This window comes from Drosophila santomea, chromosome 3R (assembly GCF_016746245.2).
Source record: "Drosophila santomea strain STO CAGO 1482 chromosome 3R, Prin_Dsan_1.1, whole genome shotgun sequence".
Lineage (NCBI taxonomy): Eukaryota > Metazoa > Arthropoda > Insecta > Diptera > Drosophilidae > Drosophila > Drosophila santomea.
In genome coordinates this window covers 25,768,566-25,788,827 of record NC_053019.2, presented here as the reverse complement: position 1 = coordinate 25,788,827, position 20,262 = coordinate 25,768,566, and the positions used below count along the sequence as shown (strand labels likewise).

Here is a 20,262-nt window from a genome sequence, read left to right as displayed (position 1 = left end):
GGAAGCTTAATAAATATTGAGAAATTTATTTATTTAGATATATTATTTTCAGATCGATAAATTGAAGAAAACTGTTATAATCCTTATTTGTAAGTTACTATACGTACTACCATGTTATTAATCAATTTATTTGTAAATTAAAAAAAATAAAATTTATCATAAATCTAGTCACTATTAAATTATGTGTATACCCAAAGGTGACTCATTACCAACAGTAAAACAGATTGCGCTCGAAACTGGATTACACATTTTTATTTATAAATATGTGGTCTGATAAATAGCAAAAAATACAAGTGTTCAAGGTGGAAACTTTTGGGCCGCGGCCTCGGCAGTCGGTGCTCCATGTGCCGGATCACTTCTTGTACTCCGCCCAAGAGTAGCGGAAGGAGCGGATCATGTGGATAAGGCTGCAAATACAAATCTGGTAAAAACGGCGGGCAGTGTTCGTTGGGCGGACAACACAGAGAGTCTTTGGATGGCACAAGGACGGCACTGGGACACTCACAAGACGATGACGTATATACAATAAATCGTTTATTCGTAGGCAGTTCTTGCATAATATAAAATAAATATGTATACAGTTACAAGTAATTTAAAAGTACAAATACAGTTTCATTTCCATAGGTTGTTTTGTTTGCCCTCTCTTGTCATCTTAATAGTTCCATTCACACGTTGCAGACACAAGTTCTTTAGAGGCTTTCATGGACGCCTTACACAACAAGACAACAAACACAAGGCATGAGGGGATGGAAGGGTGGTGGTGTTCGATTGTTGGACAAAAAACACAAAATGGTCGTAAGCGGGCAAATATATAAATAAGTAAAGCGGGCGAGAGGATGAGGACGATCCTTAGTGGCTACAGGGTATGGATTGCAAGTTGCAAGTGGTATGTGAATGTTGCAGGTTGCATTTTGCAGTTAGCATGTTGTTAAGCAGAGCATGGCCTTTACATGGTGTTGTAAGCGGCGGTGTTGAAGCCTGTTTTCGGAGCACTTAGCCTGCTTAGCGGATGCGTCTTCCCATGCTGCGCCAACCGCCGGATCTGCACCTGCTGCTGCTCCGGTTGCTGTTGTTGCTGCTGCTGCTGCTGGTGCTGAACGTTGCTGCTGTGACTGACGCGGACGGGGGCGGGTGGCGGTCGACTGTCGCTGTAGTCATGCGTGGATCTGTTGGACAGCGAGCGGTCGTAGTAGGAGAGCGGGCGTTGCTTGAAGCTAGTGGTGGTTGTGGTGCTGCAGGCGTGGCTGATGTTGGTGGCTGTTCCGGCGGGTGGCAGTGAGGCACAGGCGACTGTGGGCGTGGCGGCCGCCTGGCTACTGCAGGAAGTAGTGGTTTGATATTTATGCACTAGACCTTTTACATTACGATCACAATTTTCGCTTACGCTGGAATCGGACGAGTTGGAGGCGGAGGAGTTGGAGTTCGAGGCGGCTGACACGTGATTGGCATGCTGCGCCACCGGCGACGATGGCAGTGATTGGTGGCTGGTCGTCTTCTTGCCGGGATTAGCTGAGCTGACTCCAGCTACTGTAGCTCCTGACGTTGCGATTGTTGAAGTATTGCCCGATCCCGGTGCCGTGCCACCGCCTCCTCCACCTCCTGTGCCCACCACCCCCGCTTTGGCTTCGAAATTTTGCTTGAGTATTTGCACATTGCCCGAGATGCGCTGATCCTCGGCCAGCGTTTGACCCTGGACGCGCAGCACTACCGTCGCCTCCTGGTCGCCTGGCGTAGTGTTCTTGTTCTCGATGTCGCTGGTGTGCATCAGCTCCTCACTATTGCAGCGTAGCGGCTGGCGCTGCCGCGGACTGTGCGCCGAGGAGGCGCTTCTATAGAGACTTGGGCATCGCTTCTGTCCAGTATCCACCGACTCGAGTAGCAGCTCCTGGCTTTCTTCCTGGCAGCGCTTCTTCAGCGAGGTGCTCTCTTCCAGCTTCTGCTTGGTGCGCTTTACGGTGCCCTCGCCAACTCCAACTATGGGTTCCACTGTCACGGCGACTCCATCGATTACATTGCAATTGGAACTGCGCTTAAGGTCTTGGATAACGCCCTCGAAGATGGCCGTAGTGTTACGATTGGAGTCATAGTAGGAGCCGGAACTGGTCCTCTGTGGCAGACAGCATCGATTGTCTCCCGATCCCCAACTTGCGTGCCGCGAAGGTAGCTCCCGCTGACGTGTGCCTCGCGGACGCAGAATGGCGCTTGACTGCTGCTTCTGTTGCTGGGGCGTGGGGTCCAGCACGATGCCGCCACTTGGTCCAAACGACTCCGTCCACGAGTGCGTTTTGCGGCGCTGACGCTTCTCCCCTTCATCCTTGGCAAAAACACTGTCCACCTGCGAGGAGAATACATCCGAACAGCTAGAATCACGCCGCGAGTCTATGTTTCCACTGCTGCTGCCACTGCTACTTTTTCCCAGGTGAGAGGTCTGTGTAAGTTTTGTCAGCGAGGTCCAGACAGGTTGCTGTGGCAGCTGGTCCGCCCGGTGCGCCTCGAGATCGTGAATCCGGGTGCGCACAGACAGAGGCGTGTGTTTCTGGATGTGCAGCACCTGGTTCTGGGTGACGCTGTAGTTCTCACCGTTGCTGCCTGGGAAACGCATGTTTTTTGGCTCCTCAGCCACGCTACGTTCCGGCGTAAGGTTCTCCATAGACTGGCTTTGCTGTTTGGTAACCACGGCCGTCTGTGTTTTGGGCGATGTGCTGCTGGAGCGCCTAACCATGCGTCGCTGTGACTTCTGGGCGATGGATCGCCGGTGCATGCGTGAGCCATCCTCCTCTTCGCCATCGGGTGTAACGCCCGCTTCACCAGTGGACTTCGATTTGGCCTGGTTTAGCGCCTGGATGAGGGGCGTTGGTTCGCTACCAGGCAATAGACGCGCGTCCTTTGTGCTCTTTAAGTTTGTCTCGCTCTTGCTGCGCTGCAGCTTTTCCTTGTTCTTCATGGCGTCTAACATGCCGCTATACGTCTCCAGCTGATTGAGGAAGTTTTTGTTGGGTTTTATACAGCTGCGCCTCTTCTTTACGTGCTCCAGCGCTTGCTGGAATTCCCACTGGTAGGCCTTCATGGCATACGCGATGACAACCGAGGCGGATCGGCTTACTCCCATCTTGCAGTGCACCAGCACCTTGGATCCCTCGGCCTTCGCCCGCGTGATGTAGCGGAACGTATCGTCCCAGTACTTCAGCAGGTTCGTCTTCTCATCGTCGTACACGCGAACGTTAAAATACTCGAAGGTGCCCGGAAAGAAGTTGTCGATCTCCCGCGTCACGTTCAGGATGTGGCGAACGCTGGAAATGAAAGTAAGTTTTCGTTGATTTTAAAAAATGTCCTCCAAAAACATACCCGTTTTTCTGCAGCTCCTCCAGGTTGCTGGCGTTCCACTCTGATCCTAGATAGACGTGCTCGAAAATCTTGGTGGGGGCATCCATTTGGCCTAGAATAACGAGCATTTCGGCATCGATAAACGATTTGTACTCGCCCAAATCCATGTCCAGTATCTCCTCGAGGCGTCCGCGTATATACTTGGAGGTAACCTCGTCCAGGTCCACGGACATCATGATGGCCTTCAGCTTCATCTTAATGACACTTTCGGTTTCCTCCTTTTCGGGGGGTCTGTCAATCACATTCAAAAAAAGAAGAAGTCAAACAGTGAACGATTAGTTATATCGAAACCCTTACTTGTTTCGTATGGCATCAGGCGAAGGTGGTCGGCGGCTCTCGAGCGCGTCCATGGCATTCCACTCGTTCAGACAAGATTGGTCCGACTCGATTCGCCTCTCGTAACTGGACAGCCAGTCGTGGGAGGGTCCGCTGGCATAGAAGTTATTCTCACGAGCCTTTTTCGACACTTTGTGCAGCGTCTGCAGCGCGGACCTGGAAGGAAGCAAGGGTTTCATTAGTGGCTGAAGAGGATTTACCTCCGTCAATGGCACCTACCACATGGCCTGTACTGAGACCGGCTTGAATATATGCGTCTTTTCGTAAACTTTGACGCTGAATCCGCTGCAAAACAAGATAAGATAAACATAGAAATTAAGGAAATCTTCATTACACATTAATGAGAACAAATAACAAATAATATAGCTTAAGATAAATGGGAAACAAATGTGCGATATGCCACCGCTCAACTAGGAACTTGGTCAAGGCGACACCGATTTGTGAATAGATTAGGGGCGGCTAATATTCAATTTAGTTCTATATATATTTTCCAAGGTTACTTGCGACAATTAAGTATTTATTAGTGTATGACTCATTCGAGATGAATGCGCAGTCTTACCCGTCGCCATCCAGGTGGATTGTGGTGTCCGCCAGGATGGGCACCACCAGGCCAATGGTGGTCCGCTCGTTGCAGTCTATGCCCAGCAGGCAGGACTCCTCCATGCCCGAGGTAATCTTGTTGTCGCCTGCCGCCGTTGCGTTCTCCTTGTCCGCTGATTTATCACATTTGCTGCTGGCCTCTGTGGCGGTCTGCTCAACGGACAGCTGGCGCTGCGTGGTGACCGCCGGGGAGGAGGACGACTTTGTTCCCGCGGATCCACCAACTTTTACCGAGTGGTGACGCATGATCCGGTGGCGCCGACGGTCGCTGGTGCCGCTCCGGCAGCAACTACGAGAGGCAATCACCAGATAGCGCGTGCGGTTGGACCGCTGTGACTCCAATTTGACAGCCTTTTGATGGGAAAATAATTGTGTTATAAGATAGATAAAGTCCTTTTACATCGGATACGCACCATCTTCAGCGTGTCCTCGCGCTGCAGCAGGTAAAACATTGATTGCAGGTGGAGCTGGATGTCCGAGTTGTTGCTTTGCGTGCTGTTACTGGAGCGGGTGGAGTCGGTGCTCAAACGGCGCTCGCTTTGCGTCAGGGGCGGGATATCCTTAAGAGCCAGGACCAGGGCGGTTCCCTTGCCCGCAAAGAAGCACTCGCTGCGATCGTTTCCTTTGCTATTGCCCTCGTCGTCCTCGGCCTCGCCATCCTGATGGTATAGAGAAAGAAAAGTTGTTAACTCTGTGATTAAGACCTAATCCTGCTGTCCCTCACCCGTCGGGTTACGCTAAATATATAGATATCATCTGGATAAGGACAAACTTGCATGCTAAATGATTTTGCAATGGGGTGAGATAACTCCTAATTACAGTTTTAACTACAATTTCAAGACGGAAAAGAAGCTGCGCTGCATTTGCAGTTTCAAGATATGTGAGTAAACTTTTGTATACCGTCTGATTTTGAGAATAAGGGCTCGGGTTCGAAAGAGACTGCGGTTCGGTAGTTATTTTTAAAATATTTTTCTTAGAAATAATACAATTGTGTTAATTTAAATGTTCAAAAATACCGATTTGACATGTTTAGCATATCTGACCTAAAACGATGTGTAAAATTAAATTGATCACTGCGCGATATTAATTTTTCCCTCTGTGCAGGCGGACGTCAAGGTCTCGCGAACTATTTTTGGGCGGTGGGGCGGCGAAGAAAACAAAAACAAGCGGTAAGCGGAAAGCGACAAAAACGACAAAAAAGGCAATGCAAAAGTCTGTTGAAAAATATAGACGTCGCGACGTCTGCGGATTTGCTTGGGTTACACCAAAAGCAGCGCAGCCGATGACGATGATGATGATGACGCTGCCTCACACCGCCCACACGCGAACGTTGAACGTCGCAATCCAAAAAGCGTAAGCAACAAGCTGGCGGATGATAAACATTGGGCATGAAAAGCACATCCGAGCACACAAAGGATCATGGCCAAAAGCGGAACACGCACTAAACAGCCTGCCCGTAATTGGCTCTCCTTGCAGAGAGGGGGTGACCATAACAAAGCACACACGCATATGCACACGCGAAAACCACCAAGTCTCCTCTCACCGAATTCGAGCAGGAGCCAGCCACACTGGGAGAGCGCTGCACCGTCACCAGCGCCATTTGTTGTTGCCGTGGTCGTGGTCGTCGTCGCCGCAGCCGCTCCTCCTCCTCCTGCTCCTCCCCCGCCGACGCCTCTTGCCCCTCGTGCTCCACCTGGCGCAGATGATGGCGATGCTGCAGCGGTGTCCTTTGCAATCCTCTCCTGCTTCTGCTCCTTCTGCTCCACCTCCTTTTTGCTGTGTATGAGTGTGCGCGAGAGTGTGTAGTGTGTGTGCAAGTGTTGTGGGCTAGGGCTACAAATGCATTTTCATATCGCTGCCTGCTGGCCGTTGTTTTTGCACTCGGCTCTGCGACCTCGTCCTGCGATCGTCTTGGTTTCCGCTTTCCGGACACTTTAGGCAGGCGGTTCTCTTTAAGAAACAGCGTGTCCTCACAATTGACAGACACACACAACGCTGCTAAATGGTAAATAGACTACACGAATTTTTCTTAAAAGAAAGACAGTGAGGACGCCATTTCTAATCGATAACACTGGTATAACAAGCAATCGTTCTGGCAGGGCTGAGTAACTATCGCTGGCGAAAGCAATGTTCGTGTGTTGCACCGAAAAAAATAGTTATCAATGAGAAACGCCCTGATGCTTATACAATTCTCCATATTCCAGTAAAACAGGCTTTTTTGAATTTTCGTGTACTTTTGCCTTACACCGTTTTTTATAATTAAACTGCAAGAAAATCAAATAATTTAGTCACGATATGTTATCGCTTATCGAATACTAAGTCAGAGGTGGCAGCCACTGCACAGCTGTTTAGTGTTGGAAAATAACAACAAGCCAAACAGATGATTGCGAAAATCAGCTGGCCAAAGAACAACATAACAAGCGAATGCTTACGGCGGATTGGATCTTTTAAAACACGCTCAAAAGCCAAGAAAATGTCGGCGTTCATCGAGGAAACAAAGAGTCTGCTGCCGCGGATCGCCTTCATAGCCTGCGGATGCTTCAGTCCACCCACACCGATGCACCTTCGAATGTTTGGTGAGTTGAACCGGATTGTGAAATTCTGCGGTACATAATCGATAAAATTACGCGGCATGTTTTTGTCAACAGAGATAGCCAAGGACCACTTCGAAATGCAGGGAACCCACAGAGTGGTGGGTGGCATCATCTCGCCCACCCACGACTCATATGGCAAGAAGGGTCTGGCCTCTGCCTTGGACAGATGTGCCATGGTTAAGCTGGCCACCCAGAGCTCCAGTTGGATCAGGTTGTCCGATTGGGAGGTGCACCAAAATCAGTGGATGCGCACGCAGGCGGTGCTGCAGCACCACCAGAATTATATCAATAACCAAATTAATTCCGGTGGAGCAGGTGGAGATGACGAGCCGGACACTCATCTAGCCGGTTGGCTGCCTCGCGGGTTGCACGACAGTCGGGATCCTGTACATCTGAAGCTACTGTGCGGCGCCGACCTGCTAGAGTCCTTTGCTGTTCCAGGCCTGTGGGCTGAGGCCGATGTAAGTCTAGATTTATTTCAATAGTACCTTACTTTATATGCTTTCCCCCAGATTGAGGACATTGTGGCTAACCATGGTCTGGTAGTAATCACCCGGGCCGGCTCAAACCCCGGAAAATTCATCTTTGACTCCGACATATTGACCAAGTATCAGGTAAGAGAGACACCAGATCGACAACCTTACACCTTATGAATTTCTATACTTATTTCAGAGCAACATAACGCTAATTACTAACTGGGTGCCCAATGAGGTGAGCTCTACGCTAATTCGGCGGCTCTTAGGACGCGGTCAGTCGGTCAAGTACCTTCTAGACGACCTGGTGTTAGAGTACATCAAGCGCCAACGTTTGTTTAACTTTAAATCGTAGGTGGTCTTTCTGTTACCTCCCTTGAATCCTGCATGTTCACTTACAATCACCCAACTTTCAAACGATACGTACACTGAATGAGGCGCCACCTTGATCCATTTCACACAGCAGAGAACACACTTAACGTGCACCATCAGCAATCTATGTATTGTTTCCTTTTGTGTCTTAAACCGCAGGCGGGATGCAGCGGCTCCGACCGAATGCGACTCCTGACGCGCTTTGCACCTGAAAAAGAAGCCCTCGTCGCCCACACGCTTTCCAACCCACCAGCACCGCAAATCGCACCACTTGCCCCACCAGCACCAACAGCTGTTTAAGCCGTGGCGTCTCTTCATGGAGCGTGAGTGAGCCGAGCAGACCAGATTTCAAGTTCCTTTTTAGCAGTGATTCCTTTAATGCATGCTTATTTTTGCCCAATCTTGCCCCTTGTAAATACCCTTGTTAAATTAGCCATTGTTTTCCGGTGGTCAGTGTGCGTATCATCTACTTACACCGAATTGTTGCCAAAATGTAGTCCCATTAAACAATAACCTTAACTTTGTTGCTATTGTACTGACCATGCCCGCCTAACCCGTGGAATGTAGTAAGTATATAACGGATGCAGTGCGTCCCAACCATTTGCTCTTTAACCACGCCTATACGGACAACAACAAGAACGCGAACAGCTACTCCATAGACGACCAGCTGGAGCAGGACATGGACGAGTCGGACACTCCAAGCCCGCAACTTCAGCATACGCCCGCGTCGCGAGTTTTCTGCTGTGGAGAGGTGCCTTTACGTGCATCCAAGGTGCTGCGATCCGGTCCTGGACAAGCGGTGCAGGTCATCACCATGCAGGCGGATGAGAAAGAGGAGGTGAGTATCGTTATACACTATACCCATTGAATTTCCTGCTAATCAACTCCGCGTTTTTAGAGCCAAGCGAAGAAGCAGAAGATTTCCCAAGTGCAACTTTAGGAAACTGGAAGACGAAACTCACACGGATCAAGACAGGGGCGCTGGAAGCTATTTGTTGATACTATATAAATGTGCATGTAAAATAAACACGTTCGTTACCAAGCTGACAGCGGCCCATGCATTTGTGGGTCACTTCACGGAGTGGAGGGCCAAGGCATTGAACTTCGGGCAACGTGCATTGACATTGCAGTCGTTGCAGGGCTTCCCTTGGGTGTCCGATGTCAGAACTTGTTGATGGTAGTATGCTTGCCAGTCGAGAGTGGCCAACCATTAGTTTTGGCTTAGAGGAACTGCAGTTGCTTGCTTCCCTTGGAAGAGTCCACATCGCGAATGTTCTTCTTTCGTCGCCAGAATGCTAAACCCGCGCCACGCCCATCGCGCGCTCCATCCTTTGCGCTACCCAAGCGACGGCCTCCTGTCCAGCTGACGCCCTCGCATCAGCACGATCAGTTGCCCTTCCTGCGGAGATCGCGGTTCAGCGCCCTTCCCCATTTCCGGGCCTATGAGGACGAACCGGAGAACCTGTCGCTTTTCATCGCCATCCTGTACGTGGTGGATTTGTTTGGCATCTTCCCTTTTGTCACGCTGCCCGCATTGCTGGTGAAGCTTGGCTACTTTGGCGTGCTGCTGGTGCTTTCCATCATCATCCTGCAGATCTATACCTCCTTCCTGCTCTCCCAATGCTGGACCATGGCAGAGCTGCTCGATCCTTCCATTCAGCAGAAGCGCAACTACCCATACGCCGCGCTGGCAGAGCTGGCTTACGGTCCGTATATGAGTCTGCTGGTGTCCGTGCTCCTCGATCTCAGCATCTTCGCCATGGCGGTGCCCAGCGTGGTCATGGCCGCCCAGAACCTGGAAGGCGTCGTGCTGCGCATGAGCGCTGGTCAATACAATTTCTCTTACTGCTACTGGGCCGTCATAGTCGGCCTGGTCATCTGCCCGCTGATGTGGCTGGGCAGTCCAAAGCACATGCGGTAAGATGGGTTCGGAATAGGGTGCGTTTATTATTATACGATATTTTATGTTCTCCAATTTATAAAATCGCAGGGGTCTGGCCATCATCGCAGTTTGCGTGATGATCATTATTGTGGCGCTGCTGTGGTTCTGTCTTTTTGCAGCTCCTGCTATTGGAACACCTTTTGAGGGCATCTCCTTGGGTGGGTATTGTTGTTAGTTGATATGTTTGCCAAATTCTAAGTGGGTTTTTTTTTAGAGCTGCCTGGTTTCCTCACCGTGCTCAACAGCTACAGCATATTGGCCTTCCAGTTTGACATCCACCCCGTTCTGCTGACCCTTCAGATCGACATGAAGCACAAGTCGCAGGTTTCCTGGGCTGCCCTCATCGGAATCGCCAGTGAGTTGCTTCACAAGTCCGATTACAGATGGATAATAATTTTATTTCTCTTAATCAGTTACTTGCAGCGTGGCCATATTTGGCTCCATCATAGCCGCCTACAAATTTGGATCGATGATAGCTGATAACCTGCTGCAGTCCTTGCCCACCAGTGTGCCCTTCTATGTGATGTTGATCCTGATGGCGCTCCAGCTTTGCTTCTCCGTCACGGTGGCCAGCTCCGCGATGTTCATGCAGATCGAGAACTACTTCAAGCTGCCGGAATGTGAGTCTATATTTGTGTGATAAACAAGTTCATAAACTGTTTTAAGTAACTGAAGTTAATGATCACCATGATCTGGGAATTTCATTCCACTTAAAAATTATTTTAACGAGTTCCGTCATAAGAATTTTAAACACATTAATCTAGTCAACGTTAGATTATAGCTAAATCGTCTGCTAATCTCAACTTCTTTTAGCCCTCTCCTTCAAACGAATGCTTATCCGCTCTTCAGTGCTGGCCCTCGAGGTCCTTGTGGCGGAGTTTGTGCCCAGCTTCGACGCCCTGATGGATGTGGTGGGTGGCACCATCACCGGACCACTGGTCTTCATTCTGCCGCCACTTTTGTACCGCCGCATCCGGCGTATGGAGCGAGTTCATCAGCGCATTGCAGCGGAGGCTAGTTACGGAAGTCTGCCATTGGATCTCAACTACGATCCGGTTGACCTGGAGATGGAACCCCTGCTGGCGACCACGCCGCCGACCAGTCCACGCGGATGCTGGCTGAGAATGGTTCGTTGCTTGCATCGCCTCGAGTGCGACGTGTCCTGCACCATGGCGGTGCTCATCTTCGGCCTGCTGGCCACCTTCCTGTCCACCTACCTGAACATCTTCAGCCTGGCCAATCTGTTCACCAACAACTCGCCCTGCCTGAGCAACCTGACCAAGCACTTCTGAGGATCGGGGCGAGAAACTACAAATTAAGACTTAACCAAGTTTTTGATTGCTGTCCTTCGTGGGGTTCAAAAGCCCGAGTTGCGGCTTCATCTTTAATGCAATGCTTAAGGTGTTTTGTATAACACAAGCTACAAATTTAATAAATCTATTATATTACACCAAGACACGCACGTTTCGAGTGTTTTGAGTGGTGATGTTTAATTAGTTAAGCTTTATTAAAACATCGCCAAAGCCAAACAATTTGTACGCGAATTGCACACGCGCATCATTTATCATCTTTTTCGGTTGCCCAGCAAATGTTTGGCTTTTTGTTTGCCAAATTTATTTAACCATTCGGTGTGCGTTGTATTTGTTGTGTTCGTTGTTAGTTATTTGTTCTTTCAGCCGTTTGCTTTTGTTTTCTGCTTGGTAATTTGAGACAAGCTGGACTAGAGCTTCTCCTGGTGGAAAGTAAACAGGCTTATAACACCTTTCGCAGCCCGCTTTTGTATCTCATGGATGTTTGTATCTCTCCATCAGTGTATCTGTATCTGTATCTGAATCTAAATCTATCTATTTTGGCTGAAATGCCGGAGCAGCTTAGCTCAGGGTTTAAATTTAAACACACGAAGATTCTTCTGCTAAGATTCTGCTTGAAGATTCTTCGCCTGAAACGCAAATTTAATTTATTCTTCGACCATGCATGGTTATTTTTTTTTTTTTGTATATTTTCCATTTGCGTATTTCTATATAATATACACGTACGTAATGCGAAGGCATACAATTTTTTCCCGGCATTCATTTCCGTCTTCCATAATACGTTTTTAAGCGCGTTCCATGTTCCATTCGGTCGGGAGATGACTCAAGGCATTGTGTTGATAACCTCCCCATAGTCATCTAGTCATCTTTGCCATCCCATCCCAATGCAAAAACCAATCGCAACAAGTTGAATTATTATTTATTTTTTTCCATTCTCGGTGCGGTGAGTGATTATTTATTAAAATTAATACCCAATTGTTTGATAGCAACGGAACCGAATGGAACGGAACCGAATCCATTGACGCGTCATCACTCCGGCCACCTGTGGCTGCTGGAAGATGCTTTTATGGGCTCGTTATTTTCAGTGGGCCCTCCGATTTTAATGGCCAGGGCCCAAAGGCCCAAAGGTACGCACTCAGCAATTCGCCCATTTAATTGCGACGAACTTTGGGTTTACAACCTTTTGGGGCTTTTTGCTTAGCTTTCAGGCCAAGTTTTTATCTTTTGTTTGCCACATTTCAATATGCAGAAGGTCTCGTTTGGCACGAACTCTGTGTTGTTCCGCGGATGATTCACGCTGGAGGCTAGTACAAGTACTAAGAGTACTTGACGTACCTACCACTCGGACATGGATCCGTGGAGTTGCCAAGTGCAGCATAAGTCGTGTTAATTGATTATATCGCTGGGCCATTGACAGGCGTTTAGGTATCTTGTGGATTTATTTTATTTGTCTCCATTAACAAATTACACAAACATGCATAATTGATAGTTATTAAGTCGTATTGCTCACTCAGGCTTCAGAAATGGAATTCTTAACATAGTTGGACGTTTGCTGGTGGGGGTTTTACTTTAAACTTTTATAGTACTGGGAATGTTTATAAAGGTACAAATAACCCAAAGTAGTAGGTAACTAAAAAAGTAAGTAGTAAGCTTACATGATTTGATGTTTTCAGCAGGTGAAGACCCTTTTTGCTATTCATTACATTTTGATCACTCTGATTCTATGATATTTTTAGAACCTCGAGACTTGGGCTTACTTATGGTCATCTTCTGGGCAGTAGTTTCTCTGCTCGGGCAGATTTCTGGACAATTCCCTGCTGATTAAACAGCCATCGAGTGCTCGACAGAGTGTCGCCTTTTCCACTTGAGGGGGCAGTTCGAATCGAAGAGCCGTTGCCAATTTGGCTTCCGGCTGATTTGGCGATGGCTGTCAAAAACTGATTATACGGTGGCAATTTTCAAGTGGCCGGCACAAAGGCTTAACCCAGAATTTAATGATATTTAAATTGCAAGTTCCTTTATGGCAAAAAAATCAAAAATCAAAAGTCGAAAATCCAAAGCACACACTGCCGAATTGTGTGGAGTACACGGCACACAAAAGGCACACAGAGCTTTGGGCATAAAATTTCACTTTTCATTTCCTATTGACCCCGATTCCCTGGACGCACTTCTTTCTAATTTTTGGCTGCCCCATCCCAATTCTTGTGAAGTGCCCGCAGTTCTCCGGTCTTTTCGCTCCCTACTCTCCTCCTAATCGAATTTGGTGTTCGGATCTGGTGTTCGATCGATCGGACGATCGAACTGTAACGTCTTTCAAATGGCCATTTATGGTGGTTACTTCTGCTGGCCGCCGGTTGCTTTCTGCATCAATTGAATACTCATTAGGCACACTCGCACTTACACTCACACTCACACACACAATCAGACTCAGACTCAGACTCAGACTCGAACTTGCAGATTCGGTTTCTCGTGGCGAATGATGACTTTTTGATTTCGCCCAGAATCAGCACAAAGTGTTTTTCAAGTCTTTTTCGGGCGCTTTTCTCTGGATTTACTTTTTAGTTTTTTGTACATTTTTTTCCAGTTGCTGCATTGTTTTGCATGTTGATTTGCCTATCAGACATGTCCCGGGGCAAATCTCTGTGGTCTTTGAAAGAAAACTTATTCCTACAATGCCGGCAATGTGGCAAAAAGTACCTTAACCGATGGCCAAATATTTACTTTTCCCTCCAACTTATAACCTGATTATTGTTTTGATTATGTTTGACCAACATTTTCAAAAAATGCGGCACCATGTCTATGAATATATTTTTTAGAACGCACTGATAACTAGTTTTTTTTTTGTTTATATCATTACCACGCGAGCTTAGCACCTTTGAATGAATAAGGTAAACAATTGAAATTAACATAAAACGCATTTTTACATAATAAATGAAATAATATGCTAAAGGCGTTAATAATATTGCCTATAAATACATCGATGACGCTACGAATGATTAACTCTTAGACAATACAAATTGTTTGCTAATAGACATGGTCAGCGTAGACGGCAGATTTCTGGTGAGGATGGTGGGGGGATGGTGGTAGGAGGTGAGTACTCCGAGACGAGTCTATCTGGGGGCTAGAGATTCACATCGCTTTATTCACATAAATTATAATATTTGGCGAGCACAAAAACGTGAGCCATAACAATAACAGCAACAGCAGCAGTAACTACAAGTCGAGACTCGATAATAGGCAAATAAATTATAATTATACACAAGTTCAATAAATGTACAGCCAAGGACGTTGAAGGCCATTCGCCGAGTGTTTTGGGGGTTGCACGGCACCGATTTCCCCTCCATGAGGTCGCAATCCCCTTCCCCTCCTGAAGTCATCAGCCACCTGCTCCTCGAACGGGGGATTCTTCCTCAAGCTCATCGACATGCTAATCAAGCCGCACCGGCATTAAGTCAGATTGATGCTGGCCCATAAATATGCATGCTCTCCGGAAGGAGGAGCCGGAGGAGCAGGAGGAGGAGGGCGGATGACTATATGGCCAATTGCCTTCTATGGGCTGCAAGGCCGCAGCCCAACTGTAAATAGCTTGCAGCTCATTACCATTAGCCGATCGCGGTTGCTGCTCCTCGTTCGCGGCAACAAGCATCCTCGGTTTATTGTCTAAAAATAAACGCAGCTTAGTTTGGCTTGGTCAAGAGCATGAATCTTGGCCAGAACCACTGCGTCTTCCTGCTTCTCGTGCGTCTGTACTTTTGTTTTATTATTATTAATTAGTGCGGCTCAGTGGAGGGACGCTTCAGGATGCGCAATTTTGACAGGAATGTTGCACTTCAAAAATGTGGCACTTTATTTGGTGTAAGCCTCAAAAAGTATTTGAAAATTAATAAACTTTATCCCAAAGTGCAATATTTCTTCTTAATATGTATACTATTAGTCATAAAATATATTCGTTAAGTGCCACAACATTTCTTGCTGTGCATGCTGGCGAGGCCGAATCCCTGGCACGGGGTGTTGGCACTTTGGCGCCTCTCATCAAGGCTTTCAGACATCGGCTAGCTGCAGCTGCCCATCCTCATACTCCAGCTCAGCCTCAGTCTGGCTCTTAGCCTTGGCCACATCCCCAGCATTTGGCCAAAGACAGCAGCCAATTAATTCGCATTGGCTGAACCCCAGCCCCCAACCAACTCAGCAGCACCTGAACAGCGTTCCCCCAGCGAAACCTTAAGCAGGAGAATCTGGCTTTAATGGCAACGCTTAGGAGATGCTATAAATAAAACCGAGAGTCTATGCTGGCCACTTGGTAGCTCATTTCCATTGTCAATCTGCAAGAGATGCCTCCTCCTGCTCCGCGCACTCATTAAAGTGCCAGCGAGGTGGACTTTTTATTGATGCAATCAAATTGTGGCAAGAAACCGAAAACCTTTTAAGTGTCTTCAAAATGCAGCCAGCGGCAATTCCTCACCTCTCATTACTGGCCAATGCCCCTTTCTAGGAATTGGCGGTACTGGCGAAAAAACCCAAAATGGTAATGGTATGGTATGACTCTGCAGAGCGGCTCCTCCAACTCAACGCTCCGGGATCCATAAAACCTACGATCCTACAACTAATCAGATGCCGAGTGCCTGTTAATGATGGATACAGGAAATGCCAATTCTCTGGGTTAAGTGGTAACGATCCGAATGCCTTCTCCCTGGGATCGCAATGGGCATGCCAGGCCGAGAAGGAACTGATGCTGCTTAGGTCTCATTCCATCCATCGAAGCATAAAAGTACCTCGAAAAGCTTTCATTCTCACCAGTCCCATAAAAGTCCATCTCCAGTGCAGGGCCTATCCCAATTTGAGGCACTTTTGTGCGCCGCCTTGCAGATTTATTGTCCCCAGTTTAGACGGTGATTTATTTTAATATCATGCGTACACCGCCCTATCTACTCTATATCAAATGGAAATGGAATCGGAATTAGAATCTGAATCAGAAGCTGAATCGGAGTCAGAATCAGAATCAGATGGAATGGAGCACTTGACGTGAGTTTAACTGCCGCTACTTCATTTCATTTCGGGTTGAATAAAACAATAAACAGAGGCGACCGAGGACTGGGCCTCTAAATTAAGCAGATTATTCATAACTTTTATAGTGCTGGGCCCCGGAGAAGTTGGCGGTCCCCTTGCAGATGATTAGATAAAGAGACACTGCGGGAAAACGATACTCAAATTCTATTTTATGTCGAATATTAGTAGATATAGCTTGGAATATTTCAGGTATTTCAGCTAGTTTGTACAAGTTACAGCCAACTGACTAGATAGATAGATTGTATAAAAGGTAAGTTTAATTAATATTATAGTATATTTTCCTAAGGTATAAACTCTTTTTTACGAGTGTTCACTGCCGCATGTTGACCGCGACGAACGACCCAGACTTGGGATTAGGCCCACTTAAAGGGGAGGGGTGGTTGCCACTCTGTATTTGGTAGTGTGTAGTGTGTAGTGAGTAGTGTGTAGTTACCAGTGGAGGGTTAGTAACCCTCCTCACGTAACCGGCAGCGAGTGAAGAGTTCTCAGCACTGGAATTATAATTAAAAGCGGAGGAGACACCGCACTGGGGGATTGGCTTCTTGGGGACTGGTGACTGTTGACTGGAGATTGGGTTCTGTGTTCTTGGGGTCCATGGCTGAATTAGAGTTATGTTTCCTTAATGAGTGCCACCAGTGGCCGCCGAAAAGAGTGACCGCTAAGCATCTTTCAATAGGGCCTGAGAAGATCGTCGTCGAGCTCAAGCGGAGGGTTCACTGAACTTTTTGGCAACCAACAGCAGCAACCCGGAGATCTTCGACCTGGCCACTTTCCCAATTCCAATTCCAATCCCAATTCTCCGCTCGATCTGATGCCAAGAAACCAAACCAAACCAAACCAAAGCAATCCACTGCACAGAACTGAACACTCGAAGCTGGAAGATAACGCCTCTAACTGTAAATATATTTACACATTTTGGTATCTTGCTTTGTTTTTCCCCTATTTTCGGAGCTTGTTCGCCGATGTTTGGGCAGAAAAAAAAATTTGCATAAATTTTGGTTTTACATTTGAAAACGCTGTGCGAATCGGGAGGTGCTTCTGATGCTGCTGCCGGGTGGAGTGTTTACATAACACTAAAAGCACCGATCTCATGAATGAACCGTAAAGCAAACAGCCCCGGGTTTCCTACACCAAAAAAAAAAAGGGGAAGAAGAAAATGTCTAATTCTAGGGCACTCGAAGAAATTTCTGTATTATGGCAATGCCAATACCGTGTCATATACCTAACATCATAGTACATACTTATATAAAGTATACCTTATCAAAGTTGTTACGACTTGCGATTTACTAAATGCATGATGAATGTGTTTTCCCTATCATGATGCTCAGATCAAAAACCAAATCTATTTTCGTATATCCATATATATATTTGTCATTGGCTCAGCTCATCCGATCTCCGTCTTCAATCTTCTTTCAATCCATCACCCTTTTTATTGATTTTTTTTGGCGTGTGCGAATTTGCATCAGTTTCGACGGGTGAAATTAATCAAAGGTGGCACTGGCAGGTAGTTCCAGGTAGAACCCATGGAAACCATAGCCCGGTAGCGTTTACGCTCAATTACTCAGACCCTCTGACATATTTACTCAACGGGCCAAAAAGTGATGCGCCGCCCCTGAGGCGTTCTAATCAAAAACTTTTGGCTATTTGGGATTTGGGGCGCCGCCGTCATTTGGGCGTCTGCGTGAGGCATTTGTGTGCCAATAGCCGAATGCCAACTGCCAACTGGCAAGTAGCAACTGGCAAATAGCGAATAGCTATGTGAATGGCTTTGTAAAATTCCCCGTGTGGCCATAAATCAGCCGCCAGTGCCTCGAATCCGGCGACTGCCCGCTGTAATTGTCGCATTAGAAACGCCAGCAAAACGCGCGAATAAATCAACTAAGCCTGGCCAAAATGCCCATACGCCCACCGTACGTGGGTAGCCCGATTCTCGGCTATCACTTCTATGTGACGAGTATCGCACTACCGTTCTAGTGCCTCAAATTTACATTTCTCGGCATTAACACTTAGCTATACACTTAAGAAAATGGGGGGTCTCAACTAAAGGAATATTCATAATGGCAAAGGGATAAAGACAATAATCACATAAAGCAACAGTTGATAAAAATATAAACCGCTAGGAAACTAAACTTAAACTTGGTTTCTACAGAACTGGTTAACTTAAAAAATCTGCTCAAAGAAATCAACCGAAATGTAATTTTCTCCCATGATGTTCTCCCATTTTGGTGGTAAAAGAAAACTTCTGTTTAAACAGTATTACCAACATTCTATTCCCCTAAATATGTGACCATTAACCCATTTCTTTGGCATTTTACCGCAAGTCTTGTTAGCCAAGTTTGCCATCTAAAATTCCGGATGGACATAAATAAACCTAATGATAACCCATTTTCGTTCGTGATTAAATAGATCTTGGCAATGCGAAAAAGTTGATTTATAGGCCTGGCTCACTTATAACTAGTTAATAGGAAAAAACTTTAATTCGTTTTTTGTAAAATTGAATTTTACAAAAGAAAGGTATTTAAACATAACTCAGGACCACATTTTGTTGGGAATTTTTTCCAACTGTAGCGAAATCATTTTCAGCATTTGTTTTTACGGCTTTTTGGCGCATTTTACAGCGGGGTGGTGCGGGGGCTTTTGTTTGTAGCGAAACGAGCATAAATGCCAAGGCAGTCACGCCTCTTTTCATTTGGCATAATTTGTCGCCCATTTCGCGTAAATTTAGCCAGTTTGCGCGTGCGCGAATGTCGCTCAAGTGACGATTGTCCACAGAGCGTGGGTGTGCACTGTACAGTAGCTAATGCAGGGTGTGCCACCATTGGCTGCACTTCCGGCACTTCCGCCTTGAACTGAACGACAACAACATCATCATCATCATCGTGGTTACACGGCCAATTCCAATAACCAATTCGGGGGAAGCAATTAGCAGCGCCTCCAATCGAACGGCGAACAGCGACCATCAAAGATCGCTGAAATAAATAAACCCGGCTCAATGCAAAGCAAATATGAGAAACGCCGGGCAAATTGCTTCGACAAGTATTTAAGTTTAATTGAATTTGACGATTTTCAGCTGGCAAACACCATTGTTGTCGAATTGCCTTCTGCAAAACGCTTCAAGGTTGCCAGCGCTTCGGGTCGATCTTCGATTTGGTTGCCAGGTCTTAGGGGCTCCAAAAGATAATCATCAGCGGGGATGGAACACGACTCCCCAACTAATATGCTCGGCCTGTGGCAGACAATTAGTCAAAACAATATTTGGCGGGTCATGCGTACATATGTATGTGAGATTATGGGTAATCTGCAAAGCGTCTTTGGCATCGGCGGTCTACTGCCAAAGGTTCTTGCGCCAAATTCGATTATGCAATCGGGTTGCACGAAATGCGAGGGCTTAAAGGCGGTTTCGTCTGGCTATTTCCGCTGGCTATAATGCCTAATGCCGAGTAGACGCCACCAGCAGAATCGGAATTAAACAGCAATCCGCTTTAGTGATTCACAGAGCGATTACAAGGCACTTGAGCAGCTTTGGGTGAAGTACCATCCAGTATTCGGTGGCTTTCGTGACTTTGGCTTGACAACCGACAACCGGCGGCAGACATTCATAAATCCAACTCCATAATCAGTGAATTATAATATCAATGGCACGCACGGCTTCATTCTCGTAATGGGTTCATAAATCTCCTTCTCCGATCAGGAATGTCGATTCACATCTGACTAAACAAACATCACATTTCGCCAGTTGAGAATATATCAAGTTAGAATGACTAGAATTTTCCGCGGCAGTAGCCAGCTTACACAAACCCTTTGTAGAGCCATACCGTGTTTAACTATTATTATTAATATGAGTAAGAGTGGGGCCTTTTGTTTTTTATTCTTTGCCGGCTGATTTAGTGTTCTAACTTGGCTTAAACCAAACCAGTTTTCATTTCCAACTTATTTTTATTTTTCGTTGGTTTCGCATCAGTCGCCGCCAGCTTTTTGTGTTTTCTTCGCCAACTCTCTAAGGTCTATTTCAAGGTTCAATGTCCGCATCTCGTGAGTGCCTAATGGATGTGCTCGTATGGTATATCCAGACTGGAGAAGCTCCTTGCCCGATGTCATTAAAGGCTTAAGGAATTCGAATTTGAATACCCGTGAACTGCAGGCGACTGCACTCAGTATCATCTTCCCACTTTCAATCCGTATCC

At 46.9% G+C, this 20,262-nt stretch overlaps 3 protein-coding genes across 8 annotated transcripts; 2 read left to right on the top strand and 1 right to left on the bottom strand.

Moving 5' to 3' along the window:
- Positions 1–230: 230 nt before the first annotated feature.
- LOC120452640 (protein phosphatase Slingshot) lies at positions 231–6,365 on the bottom strand. Of its 4 annotated transcripts, none has more exons than XM_039636952.2 (8): positions 5,864–6,365; positions 4,734–4,979; positions 4,280–4,671; positions 3,940–4,005; positions 3,682–3,876; positions 3,346–3,615; positions 951–3,290; positions 231–407 (listed from the first exon to the last, which is right to left on the bottom strand). In XM_039636952.2, exons 1-8 carry the CDS (start codon positions 5,918–5,920, stop codon positions 353–355), a joined length of 3,621 nt encoding a protein of 1,206 aa, XP_039492886.1. In that variant the 5' UTR covers positions 5,921–6,365; the 3' UTR covers positions 231–352. The 4 variants fall into 4 exon arrangements, with proteins under 4 accessions (XP_039492886.1, XP_039492887.1, XP_039492888.1 ...); XM_039636953.2 differs by lacking the exon at positions 5,864–6,365 and adding an exon at positions 5,045–5,337; XM_039636955.2 differs by lacking the exon at positions 231–407 and having other exon boundaries at positions 1,177–1,316; positions 1,385–3,290.
- Positions 6,366–6,527: 162 nt separating this feature from the next.
- On the top strand, positions 6,528–8,801 carry LOC120452645 (nicotinamide/nicotinic acid mononucleotide adenylyltransferase 3). Of its 3 annotated transcripts, XM_039636959.1 has the most exons (6): positions 6,528–6,896; positions 6,969–7,375; positions 7,427–7,528; positions 7,587–7,738; positions 8,327–8,597; positions 8,658–8,801. In XM_039636959.1, exons 1-6 carry the CDS (start codon positions 6,701–6,703, stop codon positions 8,697–8,699), a joined length of 1,170 nt encoding a protein of 389 aa, XP_039492893.1. In that variant the 5' UTR covers positions 6,528–6,700; the 3' UTR covers positions 8,700–8,801. The 3 variants fall into 3 exon arrangements, with proteins under 3 accessions (XP_039492893.1, XP_039492895.1, XP_039492894.1); XM_039636961.2 differs by lacking the exon at positions 8,658–8,801 and having other exon boundaries at positions 8,397–8,570; XM_039636960.1 differs by lacking the exons at positions 8,327–8,597; positions 8,658–8,801 and adding an exon at positions 7,919–8,272.
- Positions 8,801–11,133, top strand: LOC120452643. The gene is made up of 5 exons (XM_039636958.2): positions 8,801–9,676; positions 9,750–9,859; positions 9,916–10,056; positions 10,115–10,321; positions 10,515–11,133. The coding sequence occupies exons 1-5, from the start codon at positions 9,030–9,032 to the stop codon at positions 10,991–10,993; spliced, it is 1,584 nt and encodes a 527-aa protein (XP_039492892.1). The 5' UTR covers positions 8,801–9,029; the 3' UTR covers positions 10,994–11,133.
- The last annotated feature ends 9,129 nt before the right edge of the window (positions 11,134–20,262 follow it).